Raw genomic sequence first — 15,657 nt, forward strand, 5'->3', positions numbered from 1 at the left:
CAATGAAGTTGGCACATTGTGTTAACCATAAATAAAAACAGAATACAATGATTTGCAAATCATGTTCAACCTTTATTGAATTGAATTAATTACAAAGACAAGATATTTAATGTTCAAACTGATAAACTTGATTGTTTTTAGCAAATCATTAACTTGGAATTTTATGGCTGCAACACGTTCCAAAAAAGCTGGGACAGGCTCATGTTTCCCACTGTGTTACATCACCTTTTCTTTTAACAACATTCAATCAACGTTTGGGAACTGGGGACACAAATTGTTGAAGCTTTGTAGGTGGAATTCTTTCCCATTCTTGCTTGATGTACAGCTTCAGCTGTTCCACACTCCAGGGTCTCCGTTGTCATATTTTACCCTTCATAATGCGCCACACATTTTCAATGGGAGACAGGTCTGGACTGCAGGCAGGCCAGTCTAGTACCCGCACTCTTTTACTAAGAAAGCCACGCTGTTGTATCATGTGCAGAATGTGGTTTGGCATTGTCTTGCTGAAATAAGCAAGGACGTCCATGAAAAAGACGTTGCTTGGATGGCAGCATATGTTTCCCCAAAACCTGAATGTACCTTTCAGCATTAATGGTGCCTTCACAGATGCGTAAGTTACCCATGCTATTGGCACTAACACAGCCCCATACTATCACAGATGCTGGCTTTTGAACTTTGCATCCATAACAGTCCGGATGGTTCTTTTCCTCTGTCCTGGAGGACACGAAGTCCACAATTTCCAAAAACAATTTAAAATATGGACTCGTCGGACCACAGAACACTTTTCCACTTCGCATCAGTCCATCTTAGATGAGCTCGGGCCCAGAGAAGCCGGCGGCGTTTCTGGGTGTTTTTGATCAATGGCTTTTGCTTCGCATAGTAGAGTTTCAAGGTGCACTTACGGATGTAGCGCCGAACTGTATTTACTGACATTGGTTTTCTGAAGTGTTCCTGAGCCCATGTGGTGATATCCTTTACACATTGATGTCGGTTTTTGATGCAGTGCCGCCCGAGGGATTGAAGGTCACGGGCATTCAATGTTATTTTTCGGCCTTGCCGCTTACATGCAGTGATTTCTCCGGATTCTCTGAACCTTTTGATGATATTGTGGACCGCAGATGATGAAATCCCAAAATTCCTTGCAATTGTACGTTGGGGAACATTGTCCTTAAACTGTTTGCCTATTTTCTCACGCACTTGTTCACAAAGAGGTGAACCTCGCCCCATCTTTGCTTGTGAATGACTGAGCAATTCAGCTCCTTTTCTACCCAATCATGGCACCCACCTGTTATTAGCCTGTTCACCTGTGGGATGTTCCAAACAGGTCTTTGATGAGCATTCCTCAACTTTCTCGGTCTTTTTTTGCCACCTGTCCCAGCTTTTTTGGAACGTGTTGCAGTCATAAAATTCCAAGTTAATGATTATTTGCAAAAAACAATCAAGTTTATCAGTTTGAACATTAAATATATTGTTTTTGTCGTGTATTCAATTAAATATAGGTTGAACATGATTTGCAAATCATTGTATTCTGTTTTTAATTATGTTTAACACAATGTCCCAACTTGATTGCAATCGGGGTTGTACTTCCTGCCATCTAATAGAAGAAAATTTCTTTGTTCTGTTTTTCACTATGCCTCACTGGCATAAATAGATGAACAAAGATACATGATTTCTTTTTGAGCAATTACGTAAAATATTATAATTTCCCATGGGACACCTGAAGAGCGTTTCTGGCACACTGGTCAAGACTCACTGGTTTATTGACAACTTTTGAGTTAATTTGAGGCACACCTGTGGATGTATTCGAGCTCGGCACATCTTGAAACACACAATCAGCCAAGATAACAGGAAGAGAAAAGTGGACTTGAACAAGTGTGATTTATCCTTGGGTGCAATTTCCAGATATGTGAACGTGCCACATTTATCTGGTCAAACAATTATACACAAGTAAACACAGTGGAAATTTCCAGCCATCATACCGCTCAGACAGGAGACAGGTTCTGTCTTCCACAGATGAATGTGCTTTGGTTCTAAATGTGCATAGTAACCCTAGAACAAAAGCAAAATACCTTGTAAAGATGCTGGCTGAAGCCAGTAAGAGTGTCATTATCCACAATGAAACAAAATCTGTACCAACATGGGCTGAAAGGCCACTCTGTCAGGAGAGAAGCCATCACTCCAAAAGCAACTTCAAAAAGACAGATTACAGTTTGGAAATGCACACAGGGACAAAGACCTTCCTTTTTGGAGACATGTCCTGTGGTCTGACGAAATTAAAATTGAACTGTTTGGTATTGTGAGCATTGTTACAGTTGGAGGAAAAAGAGGAAATCTTGCAAGCCTGAGAACAACATCCCAGCTTGAAGAATCTCAAGACAACAGCCAGGAATTTAAAGCTTGGGTCCAAATGTGTCTCCCAAATGCACAATGCACAAAGCATACTGAAAAACTGGTTACTAAGTATAACTAATTGAAATGAAGAGATGAGCATTTTCTTCCACACATTCTTTTTATTTGTAAATCATAAAAATTATATTTTTGAAATATAAAACATACACATCATTTGAGCCACATCTGTTATACAAACAAGAAATGTTGAAATCAATGCCTGACTTTTTTTTTTTTTTTATTTTCTTTCAGTGGAACACATACGTTGTAAACAATCAATGTTTTCCTGTTCATACTGACAAAGAAAAAACAAATCCAAAATGGGACAGGACTTGACCGGGATTCATACATTGCGGTTTAAAGTTTAAATGATCATTGAGACATCTTTTACAGACTTTGCAAACCCGTCTATTACCTTAAGTTGTCCCATTGCATTGTCCCCAACAGTGGATGAATAAATCCTCATTAAATGACTTGGCCCCAGAGTAAATGGCTGTTGAATATTTACAGTGTATCACTCGCTCAGCATTTGCTTTTCTACTTCATAATGCATGACCCTCCTATCTCACAACATTATGTTGAAACAGCAGTTATATTTCCATACGTGCTGATCTGATTTGCATTTGCGCTGTACATGTTTATTGATACACCAGCTCCTTGGAGGTATACAATCATGTGGAATAACAGCAGGAGGGGTTGTGAGGTCTGCTCGGGACGACAGTACAGTACATTTGTTGGAGGTTATGAGGAACAACGTCAACGTAATCTTCAGATTCTGTTTGAGAGACGTTCAGCACCTGACCGAGGGACATGGCATAGACTGCAATTTGATTCCAATGTATTTGTGGAATGGGAATGGCTTTAGTTTCTGTTTTTTTTTTTTTTTTTCTCTTTAATTTTCAATTACAAGCAAACTGTACAACTGCATGCAACACACAAGCGGCCCTACAGTAAGTGGGAAACAAAAAACAAAAAAACCCAAAAACTTTTGTAGTTCAGTATCTTTTTTCAAGAAAAAAAAATAAATAAATACAAATCTGCATGCAGCTCAGAACAGGTCATACCGGGCCCCTTCTGAGAATGTGAGAGGGGTCCGTAGGCCAAATGGAAAATGAGCATTGTTGTTGTCCTGACACATCAGTCTGATTGATCACATGAACAGTGTTGCACCATAAAAAGTGTGAGCAATTTTTCTTTTGTGTTTTCTAATAACTACACCAAAATGAAGCGGATCAGCGATTGTGTCAGTTTTCTCTTTTTTCAAAACTATGTGTTTTTTCATTTAAAAAGTTAAACTTTTAGTTGTAAAAAAAATCAAGCTCTTGTGCTTGTGTTTAATTCTCAAAAGAACATAAAATAAAGGTTCCATAAAAAAACATTGAAACATGCTTGGGTGAGGGTATTTTGATCGATATCTAACTTTTCCTTTGGTAAATAAAAGATTTCCTTGTTTCAGGTTTTGTAGTGACGATGCATTTCTGTGACATTTAATTAATAGTGACACCAATGTTTATTTGTTGGTCATCCTCCTGGGAGGCCTAATACACATCTCTACAAGGACAACTTAATTCAATTTCATGATTACAAAACAACGATGTGTCTTAATCACCAGTCTCCCATACCTGCACAAGACTTGCAGACAAGAAATTGTTTCATATCCTTTTTTATCGCTTGTTTTTTTTCTCTCTCTCTCCATGCACACACCAGACTGACAACACATCATGAGCATTTAACACACTATAAAATCATTTTGTGCAATAGTAACAGAGGAAAAATAAATAAGACGACAAAGCAAACACACTAAGACAGTTTGGCTTTAGAGCAGCCATGGTAAACATTTTGAATAGAGGATCTTTTGACAGAGAGAGGGGCCAGTGACGCGGCTTCAGGGTGTAGGCACCAGAAGAAGGCCCTGTGCTTCCAGACTAAATACCCATGTGGAAGCACCCCACTCGTGGTCAGAGGTGCTGGCAGTCTGATGGGGTTCGAGAGGAGGCCCTTGCACATAGGATGCCATTACACTACCTGCAGGTGTGGAGGGAGGTTAGCTCTGTCTCGAGTTCATACATTCCAACGCTTATATACAATTCATTGCTTATCTTAATTCAGCTAAAAGCCACCCTGCTTCATTTGTCACATGGCATTCATCTTTTATCAACTTCATCATCTCCCAACTTGAAAGCTACTGCTGGTTGTCTGTAGACAGCCCCCAATCTTCAGCGTACACAAAGGAAAACTGAGATACTTCTCGAAATTGTTATGGAACACTGAAAAGTGGTGCCCCCCAGAACAGACTAAATGAACCACAACAGGGGTGATTGTCAGATCTCAACAAAGCTTTCTTGTTGTGATGTGTTTTCTGATTGTTGTTGCTCTACATTTCTGCTTTAGTTTTCTCTCTCTGTGCATGTCATGAGTTAATTACTCGCAGAGCGGTGTTGAGCTGTTCATCCACTAGGATCGGACCCCGGGCGGTCCAGAGGAGCTGTCGAGTGATGACTGAGAAGCTCGCCGTGTGAGGGAAGCAAGAGTCGGATCCACCAAAGAAGAAGGTGGGAACAACTTGTACCAACCAATTACTGTGCTTGATAAGTCCAGCTCCTCTAGGAGGATTTGTGCAACTCCCATGAAGCTTTTATGGTCCATGCGGCCATAGTCTCCCCATACGATCACCTGAAGCAGGCAAAGAAAATCATTTGATAAGCTGGTCTAGTTCCTCCAGCTAAAACCTTATTTTAACATGGGAATATAGAAATAAACATGAGAATGAAATACTATGGTATGTTTTTCACTCACCTGTAAGACTTTTCCCTGTGGACTTTCTTCGAACAGCAGTGCTTGTTGGTACAGTGGGTCAAGTGTTTTCCGTGCAATCTTTGTTTTCTTTTTGGCTACGTACGCTCCATTATTCAGCAGATACACTTTGACATACGGTGCTGAGGGCCGGGATGAAACAATGGAAAAGGGTTTATGGAGGTTAATTGGTAATATGTTTGAGGCAATTCTACCCACAAAAAAAGAAAAGAAACAAAAATCTTCAATTGACAAAGCGCCTCCCAAGAGACCAAAGGATATCCCTCTATCCATTTTCTATACTTGCTTGGCCTATCCCAGCTGACTTTGGGTGAGAGGCGGGTTACACCAGCTGTATTTACCAGCCTATCGCAGAGCATAAATGGGTCTCATAACAGCAATCAAGTCACAGTCACACAATTTAGAGAGTTCAATTCAACATTTTTGCAATGTGGGAGAAAACTGTCATACACGGAGTTCTCAGGGAGAGCATACAATCTCCACACAAGAGATTTGAGCCTTGAGCTGATATTTGAACCCCAAACGCCAAACCTTAGAACCGTTGAGCAGATGTGCTAAGCACTAGTCCGACGTGCAGCCAACACTTTTTAGGAACAATATTAATCCATGTTAATATCCATCCATCGATTTTCTTCTGCGGGGGCAGCAGCTTAAGCAGGGGAAATCCAGCCTTCCCTCTACCTAGCCCCTTCATCCAGCTCTTCCAAGCATCTCAAGCATCTCTCCACAGTGTCTTGGGTCGTCCCCAGAGCTGTCTCACAGTGGGACGTGCTCAGAACACCTCACAAGGGAGGCGTCCAGGGGGAATCTTAACAGGATGCCCATCTGGCTCCTCTCAAAGCGCAGGAGCAGCGGCTCGACTCTGAGCCCCTCTCGGATGACCGAGTTTCTCACCCTAACTCTAAGGGAGAACCCGGACACCCTGAGGAGGAAACTCATTTCAGCCGTTTGTATCCATGACCCACAGCTCGTGACCATAGGTTAGGGTATGAACATCGATTGAGCGGTAAAGCGAGAGCTTCGCCTTCGGCTTAGCTCCTTCTTCACCACTACTGACCGATACAGAGGCCGCATCACTGCAGACACTGCAGTGATACGCCTGTCGATCTCCTGCTCCATTCTTCCCTTACTCATGAAAAGGATCACAAAATACTTAAATTCCACCACTTGGGGCAGGATCTCTTCCGAAACGCAGAGGGGGCACTTCACCCCTTTCGGACTGAGACAATGTTACTCGGAGTTAAAAGAAAAACAGTGATTATTATGAAGAAATACAAAGAACATCTCTTTGCCCCCGGACACGTCGGGAGAAGGCCCCAGTGACGACCCAGGACAGGCTGGAGAGGGCACCGGGAAGACCTCGGGATCCCCACAGAAGAGCTGGATGAAGTGGCTGGGGCTAGGGAAGTCTGGGCTTCCTTGCTTAAACTGCTGCTGTCGCAACGCCACCCATACAGAGGAAAATGGATGGATGGATGGATCTGTCTAACATCTGTGCATGCTGAGTGGGATTTGAACCTTTAACTCTCCAATCCAAAACAAAGGCCTGCGAGACGTAAATATTTTTGGCCCCAATCGAAAGAAGGAATGGCAGGCACCACGCTCCAATCTGATCTCTTAATATAAAAGATAAGCATATCTTGGGAGGAAGAGTGTGATTAACTCTTATATTATTAATCAAGGTGCAGATTTACCTGGGAGGGATTTCGATCCGGGCTTTTGCACAAGACCTCGCGCTCTGATGACTTCCACCTCCAGCTGACCCTTTTTCTCCATCATACCTATCTGGATGTCACCTGTAAAACAAAGGAAGGAACAAGTCTGTTTTGTATTGCAGTTTAATGTAAAACTACGACCTAGTTTAAAGTGGAAGTAAAGTCAGAAGGTCAAAACTTGCTGTGATGCTGCAAATGTCCATATCTTCTTTATCAGAGGCAGGTTACGCAACAGGTTATGCAAGTATTTATTCTAAAAATACTTTTAAAATCACTGCATTGTATGCTGCCATTTTTACGTAATTAATTCCGTGTGCAAACGTCACAAGAATGTGACGTAACACGGTCCCTCCTTCAGGCCGAAAGTGACTTCACAGCTAGCATTTTCCCTTACATTTAGGCAAGCCTAGCCTCCCTGGTAAGGTCTATTCAGGAGTGCTGGAAGTGGTCTGTCGGGAAGTAGAATCTCAGATTCAGGAGGAGCAGTGTGGTTTTCGTCCTAGCCGTGGAACAGTGGACCAGCTCTACACCCTCAGCAAGGTCCTCGAGGGTGTATGGGAGTTCGCCCAACCAGTCTACATATGTTTTGTAGACTTGGAGAAGGTGTTTGACCGTGTCCCTCAGGGAGTCCTGTGGGGGGTGCTTCGGGGGCTTGGGGTATTGAACCCACTGATACGGACTGTTCGGGTCTCCGGTCTTGGGCATCTGATTAGGATGCCTCCTGGAGGTCCCCCTGGTGAGCTGTTCCGGGCATGTCCCACTGGGAGGAGAGGGTTAGATGACACGCTGGAGAGACTATGTCTACCGGCTGGCCTGGGAACGCCTCGGGATCCCTCCTGAAGAGCTGGATGAAGTGGGTGGGAAGAGGAAAGTCTGTGCTTCCCTGCTAAAGCTACTGCCCCCGTGACCCAACCACGGATAAGTGGAAGAAAATGAATGGATGGATGCAGCGATTGAGCATTATTTCAGTATAGTCTTGATGTTGGTGGAAACAGGTGATGGTAAGATAAACTGAGGTAAGGACAGCATCCAATGTAGGTCTAGCGGTGGGACTGCTACTGGGGACAGCTGGCCCGCGGCAGCAGTAGCATTGTGCCTAAGCCTGAAGAGCCTACAGAACCATTTCAAAATAAAGCCTAACAATTCTCAGGGCATTGACTCTATTGCAAACGGACTGTTTTGTTTGTCCATTTGCAGTCCATTGAGTCAATGCTCTCAGAGTGAAATGACCTGGATGAATGACAACATTCACAGGCAAAAGCCTAACATTGATGTCCAATATTTTATTTTGAAGTTGGCATTTGGCCTCTGGGAGTGTGGCAGTGGTATTTTTGATTTTTTTTTTAATGGGGTTATACAGTTTGAACTCAAACTTAATAGAATATTGTCCAGACCATCATGTAATCAAGGGGTGTCAAACATATGGCTCTGGGGCCAGAAGAGGCCTTGTTCTGCCTGTCAGGCAAGTTTTAGTTCAATTATACATTTAGACTCTTATTTTCATACTTATGCTTTTATTTTGACACAAGCATTGTAGAACCGGAATTGCTGTGAGTCGTGTGACGTGCATGAAGATGAGAGGGAGAGAGAGAGAGAGAGAGAGAGAGAGAGAGAGAGAGAGAGCAAAAGAGCGAAAGAGAGAAAGAGCGAAAGATCGGCGCAGCGGAGCACGCCTTCACTCCATATGAGAGTGAGACTTTGTGTGAAGCAATGCCTATATATGTAGATCATATCCTGTATTGTTAAGTAATTTCATGTGAAAATGTGCACACGTGGAGTGAAAAACAAGTTTTTGAAGTTAATTGGGACATGGGTTTATTAAAGCCTGGATAAAAATGGTTGGGATACGTCAGAGAAAGAAATCATGCGAGTGACTCGCTGTGGCGGAGACCCCTGACAGGAAAAAGCTGAAAGTCACTTCTATAGTGAGATGTAGGCTACAAGCTAATTTGATGCATGGTAATAGGAGAGGGGTTGCCAATTGTTTGTGCTGACTAATGCTAACCTCATGTAGATTCACTGTTTGTGTTTTCAGCTTTTTATGACGAGCTACTGGGTGACTATTAAATAAGCAGATAATCTAAGTTTCTATTTTACATTTTCTGTGGATTTGTACAGTATGTCTTTAATAGACATAGCTTTTTTTATTACCTCTGTTAATCTGCCTGAATGTAATTCAACCAAAGGTATGCTAGAACAACGTATGTAAAATCCTGGGGCAACACAATGCACTAAAATACCCAATTAATATCATTTACATGCTGTCGAAAGTGAACCGAACTCAACTAAAAGATGTGAAAATGTCCACAATCTCACCTATTGCGGGTGTAGCCAGTGTTTGCCTGCCCACTAACTGAGCCGGACCCAGGCCATCCAGAAAGTCACTGAACTGGCTGCTGGCTCCCAGATTGACCCCAGAAAAGATACTAAGAGAAGCACAAACGCAACATACACAAAAAACTCACATTAATTTTAGTCAAGACACAGGGAGTTGCTTTTCTCCTATGTACTCTATGACACTGTTTCTTGAAAAGTCAGCATTATTTAAGATCATTTTGCAATAAAAATAATCAATTTGCTGCTAGTCACAGTGTGAGAAATGCTCTTAATGTAAAGTGCACCACGGTGATGAAAAGATGAAAATGTTACTCACTTCCCCTCAGAGTTGTAACTGTTCATGCTGCCATTGTTGGACTCTCTGCTGGGCTGCCGGCTCATATTCCTGGTCAGCTCCACTGCCATGCCGGTCTCTGTGCTCCTCTGAATTGGTGCTCCTTTCTCCTTTTTAGTCTTTGCCTCTGCAAAAACGAATCCACGAAAATGTATCAACTTTTTTTACAAACCCTTTCAGCAGCCTCCAAAATATTATATTCTAATTCAGGCCATTATTTTAAAACATGGAGCCTTCACTTATTAATATGGCGCATGACAAACCACAGAGTTGGAGTAAAAACTACTATAATTTGTTTCCCATCTTGTGTTTGCAGAAAAGAGCAGTCACCATATCCCAGACTCTACAAATATAAACATGGAAAAATATAATACTACAGCAGACTACTAAAGCAGTACAATATTCTGTCATGTGTCCGTTTGATGCATGGCCAAATGTCACCCGTATAATTTTACTCTCTCCCTCCAGCAGTCAGTAGTAAACTGGACATTATTAGAAAAGCAAGCCAAATGACAACGTACAGTATCTCGTCTGACTCCTTATATTGGCACAAGTTGTGAAAAGAAAAAAGGTGTAACAGAATATCAAAATACCTTGTGCCAAAACTGAAATATATATATAAAACTGTGCATACATATCTATATATACACATGTACACAAATGAAATGTATACACTAAATTTGAAATATTCCTTACCTGCCTTTGCTCTCATCCAACACGTACAGAAAGGATGTTTTTTTTTTTTTTTTACATTGAGCTACATCTCCTAATACCTCTCCCTCCTATCTCTCCACTCTGGTTCAGTGACAGAAGACTAGACCCACCCCTCCAGGCCTCACGTGGTCAAATAGCTTTTAATGTTTGATTCAAAGAAAGGGAATGTAATGCTTGGCTTTCATGGTGGGTCTGTCTGAACGGGACTTGGATTTAGAGTGGCAAGTCTCTACGTGTGACTGGGAGCTCAGCTCTGGGGGCTTGATAACATATACTGAGACAACAGGGATGAGCCTTTTACGGAATAAAAGGACATTTACAATTGTACAGTCTGCTCCCCAGGACAAATCCGTTTGGTTGCGCAACACTGTTTTTATGTGTGGCACAGATGTTCTGGGGTCTGAAACTTTATGGAGTACACCTAATAAAATGTGCATAATATTGTATAAAATTGTAAATGATGGTAAGATTCATCGGTTTGGACAGCTGAAACACAACTAATACATTTTACATGAGTTACTAGTAGTTCATTCACAATGCCATTGTGTTACAAAATGTAATCTGAATATGAAGCTACACCCACATTTTGTCCTTTTATTCTCTCAAAAAAACAATGAATACAAAAACTCCATTCTGTTTGTAAGTGTGAGGTAGGCATTGAGATTCATTGGGATGTCCTCGCACAGTGATTTCTAAAGTGCGATAAGAGTACCACCAGAGGTATGTGGAAAATAAATAAATAAATCACCAAGTTAAACAGAATTAAAATTTACAACATTGAAAACAGGAAATACAATAAAACAGAATGAAGCTTGTAGCTCAGCATACAGCATGATTAAATGTTTTAAAAATCAATTACAGTACATTATTTTTTTTAGGTACGGGTGTATCTAAGTTTTAAGCACAGTAGAATGCATTTGCATTTAATCTTTAAGAACTGTTTATTTTTCAACATTTATTGAACTACAATTTCGATTCCACTTTTATGTGCAATACATTTTAATTGAATCATTATCGAGGGAAAGTTTTGATGTTCAAACTGTGCATTTATTGTTCAAACTGTGCATTTATTGTAACTTACAATAAATGGAGGCATGCTTTTTAAAAATAAAACTTCTGACTCATTTTTTAATGAACACTTGGGCCTACAACATTACTGTATTTTAATGTTGGTCATAGTGGTGTTACTCGGAGAGTATTTTTATAAGGTGGCACTTGGTGTGGAAAGTGACATGCACACATTTTGTTGTGTGTGTGTTTGTTTTTGTGTGTAAATGCACCGCTTTAAGATTAAGAGAATTAAATATGCTTTTGGATAAGAGGGAGGAGAAGCAGTTGGTGCTCCCGTATGGTGTTGGCACAGTGTCCAAATGACGGTGTCTACACGACTTTTGTCGATACTCTGTATAGACGGGGATCATTTTCAAAACATTGTCTGTATGTAAAGAAGCATACTGTTTGAAGTAATCATTCCGTTAACATGCGCTAATAGTTAGAAATGCTCGTCACATAGATGACACATTGAGTTCTTTCAATTTTTAGTTGACATTTGACAACTGTTTGTTGTAAGCAGCCCCAAAAGGAAACCAAAATGTGATTTGGGCTGATGGGCGCTCTCCTTAGCAACTGAATCATGGCTTTGTAAAAACTGTGTCGTTTTCTCTTGAAATCTCGATGTGAACATATATTTTTTTTCATCCCGCCACCAAGAAGTGCATTTCATTTTTGAGGTGTCATGATATCCTGGACTTAAAATAGAAAACATTTACTTTACAGTCGTTAAACAATTAAACAGAAGAAGGTTGTCTTCATTTTTTAGTTGTTGTATAAACAGGTCAGCCGTTAACATTTGCTGTGGCAACTCACCAGGGCCACTTATCTGGGAAGTGCTGCGGCTGCGGCGGTTTCCAACAATGGCCACCACCCGTGCACTGAGGCTTGAGCGTCTCTTCTTGCTGCCTCCACCCACTGTGCCTAGTGCTGTATCTGATTGACTGCCATCTGTGCGCTCCTGGGTGTAGATCTCCCCACTCACACTGGAGCTCTTGAGCATGCTGCGTCCCGCTGATGCTCTCATCTGCCGACTGAAGAAAGAAGACATCAAGTGTCTCTCATCTGGATGTTGCGGGATGTTCCAAAAGTTTGACATAGTATCTATAGTTTACTGTACCTTCACTGCACAAGTTTGTTGACGGACATGTTAACATTATAAATTGACAGACATGATGTGATATGATGAGTCAGTTGGGATAGCTTCACTTTCCTTTTGAACCACAACCTAAATAGGTGCTATTGCAAAAAAAACACATTGACACATCCATCCATCCATTTTCTGTACCGCTTATCCTCACAAGGGTTGCGGGCATGCTGTAGCCTATCCCAGCTATCTTTGGGCGAGAGGCGGGGTACACCCTGAACAGGTCGTCAGGCAATCGCAGGGCACACATAGACAAATAAGCATCTGCACTCACATTCACACCTATGGGCAACCTACCATGCATGTTTTTGGGATGTGGGAGGAGACCGGACTACCCGGAGAAAACTCCACACAGGCGACGCCTGAGGGCAAATACAGTCCAGTCCAGCAAAGTTGACCAGCATGCAACAAATTTCAGTTTTTTATTGTGTGTTCAATTTCAGTCTTCTTAAACAAGCAACTACACATGGGCAGAAGCAACTGAGTGCTTGACGCTGCCTCCGATGGGTTTGCATGAGCCACTGCATGTCAATGCCCTCAGATGGACCCAATGTGCTACAGGAGAACCTGGAAATGCTGTAGCCATCACCACCAGCATCTACTGTATGTGGACCTCTGACTGTTGTGATAAGATGGGTTAGAGGAAAGGGAATACTGGCTTGAGGCCTTTCTATTGTACTATGCATAGAGGTTATGGGAAGCTGTGCAGCAGTGGGGGAGGATGGAAGGTGATGATCCTGCTCTGGAGGCTGGAGGGGGTCTGGGTTGTCACAGCACGCGATGCATGCAATGAGGGATCTGAGACGTGCACTGAACAAACACAAAGATACAAAAACAAGGTCCACATATAGTGTAAAACGAAAAATAAACTGAAAAACTAAATGTTAATTATGTGGTTGGTTCCAAAGAATAGTGCCAGATGCCAAACTGTGTGATGGAAGGCAGGAAGACTGATATCACTGGGGAACAATTTGAAAAAAAATAATTCTGTTGCGTTAGATGTTTATGCTGATCACAGCTAAAATTAGCATGCTGATTCCAAAATTGCAATCAGTTTTTCCTCCACAGTTTACCGTCCAGATAGGCAAAATTCCACTGATTAGATGCCAGCTGATTACGATTGGACTCATCTACAGCTACGTAGCAACTTGTTTGTGCAGTCACAATTGAGACAGTACAGTGAGAAGTGTGTGCAGCTCCCAAAAAGTCAGTACTATCAATATCGGCAAACAGAAAGCTAGCATAGTAGGAATTAAGAGGATTTGTGCTGGCTAACCATGGGCATACCGTCTATTTTGTTGTATGCTGTTTTTTTCCGTTTTCAAAGCTTGTAACTATTTCATCTTAGTGTTTTATTTACATAGGTATATATTTCCTTTGTTCCAATTTGTTCTCACTTTGTTCAAAAACTTGACATGATAGAGAAAAACTGAGATCAGTTTTGGATTCTGCACCCAGAAATTTGTTGTCGGTCAGCTGTCGGTCAACTCAACAAAAATTGTGTTCCCTGGTGAATTGTGTCCAGATGATTTAAGAAATAAAACTCATGTGATACCGATTTAATAAATTAATTGAAGACGGTGGGACAATACACAAATTACCACAAAGATGTAAGAATGCATTGATTTGTGACTGCTTCTTTTTGTTGTCTTGAGCCTTTAAACTACTGTACTTGAGAGTTTGTCTTAGATTTTTGGTCCACATGGTAATCAGAGGGAGCCTTGCTGCTGATTACTATTAGTAGTTGATTAATTGTTGTCATTATTTGTCATCAGTTGTAAAAAAAAAAAATACAGCCGTAATCTCTATGGAGCATGTACATTTTTCCTATAAATTAAGCCCATATGTTTTTATTTCCCAAGGTGTTCCCAGCCCAGTCGAGAGACATACTCTCTCCAGGGTTTCCTTGCTGCCTCCTCCCAGGTGGGACGTGGCTGGAACACCTCACCAGGAAGGTGTCCAGGGTTCATCCTAACCATATCCCTGGGCCACTTCATCTGGGTCTTCTCCATGCAGAGGAGCAGCTGCTCCACTCTAAACCCCTCCCTGATGACCGAGCTTCTCACCCTATCTCTAAGGGAGAGCCCAGACACCCTGTGGAGGAAACTCATTTTGGCAGCTTGTATCCCTGATCTTGTTCTTTCGGTCACGACCCACAGCTCATGACTATAGGTGAGGGTATGACCATTGATCAACCGGTAATTTGAGAGCTTTGCCTTTTGGCTCAGCTCCTTCTTCACCACGACAGACCGATACAAAGTCCGCATTACTGCAGCCGCTGCACCGATCCACCTGTCGATTTTCCGTTCCATTCTTCCCTGACTCGTGAACAAGAAAGAGATACTTGAACTCCTCCACTTGGGGCAGGATCTTCTGCTCGACCCCAAAAGTGTGCACTCCACTCCTTTCTGACTAAAGACCATGGTCTCAGATTTGGAGGTGCTGATTGTCATTCTAGTTGCTTCACACTCGGCTGCGAATCACTCCAGCGAGAGGTGAAGATCCTGGCTTGATACAGCCATCAGAACCACATCATCTGCAAAAGCAGAGATGTAATACTGACATCACCAAACTGGACCCCTCAACCCTAGAAATTCTGTCCATGAAGGTGGTGAACAGAATCAGTGACATTGGGCAGTCTTGGTCAGAATCAGAATCAGAATCATCTTTATTTGCCAAGTATGTCCAAAACACACAAGGAATTTGTCTCCGGTAGTTGGAGCCGCTCTAGTACAACAGACAGTCAACTTACAGAACACTTTGGGGACATCAAGACATTGACAAAAAACAATTGTGCAAAAAGATGCAGAGTCCTCTAGCACTTAGAGCAGTTCGAACGACTAATATTGCAATAGTCCGGTGCAATGACCATTGTGCAAAGGGCGCTGAGACTTCAAGGATTGTATGCGGTTTAAAGTGACGAGTAGTGCGATCATCTGGGACAATGTTGGTTGTGCAAATGTTGTGGAATCCAACTCAACATTGGAAATGTACAGTATTCGACTTACTGCCGTTACTGCAGACCAAATTCTGACATTGGTCGTACAGGGACCGAACAGCCCATATAAAGGGGTCAGCAACCCCATACTCTCGAAGCACCCCCCACAGGACTCTGCGAGGGACACAGTCGAACGCCTTCTCCAAATCCACAAAACACA

At 42.1% G+C, this 15,657-nt stretch overlaps 1 protein-coding gene across 23 annotated transcripts in view; it reads right to left on the reverse strand.

Moving 5' to 3' along the window:
* Positions 1-3,248: 3,248 nt before the first annotated feature.
* Positions 3,249-15,657, reverse strand: part of rims1b (regulating synaptic membrane exocytosis 1b) — a 116,622-nt gene continuing 104,213 nt past the window's right edge. For 21 of the 23 annotated variants that reach the window (XM_061678686.1, XM_061678685.1, XM_061678684.1 and 18 more), the window contains 6 exons: positions 12,169-12,386; positions 9,571-9,715; positions 9,234-9,343; positions 6,897-6,998; positions 5,185-5,324; positions 3,249-5,061 (listed from right to left, as the gene is read on the reverse strand). In XM_061678686.1, coding sequence (XP_061534670.1) covers positions 4,843-5,061; positions 5,185-5,324; positions 6,897-6,998; positions 9,234-9,343; positions 9,571-9,715; positions 12,169-12,386 — 934 coding nt within the window. In that variant the 3' untranslated portion in view covers positions 3,249-4,842. The other 2 variants (XM_061678707.1, XM_061678702.1) reach the window with 2 other exon arrangements.

Source organism: Phycodurus eques, chromosome 6 (genome assembly GCF_024500275.1).
Source record: "Phycodurus eques isolate BA_2022a chromosome 6, UOR_Pequ_1.1, whole genome shotgun sequence".
Taxonomy (NCBI): domain Eukaryota; kingdom Metazoa; phylum Chordata; class Actinopteri; order Syngnathiformes; family Syngnathidae; genus Phycodurus; species Phycodurus eques.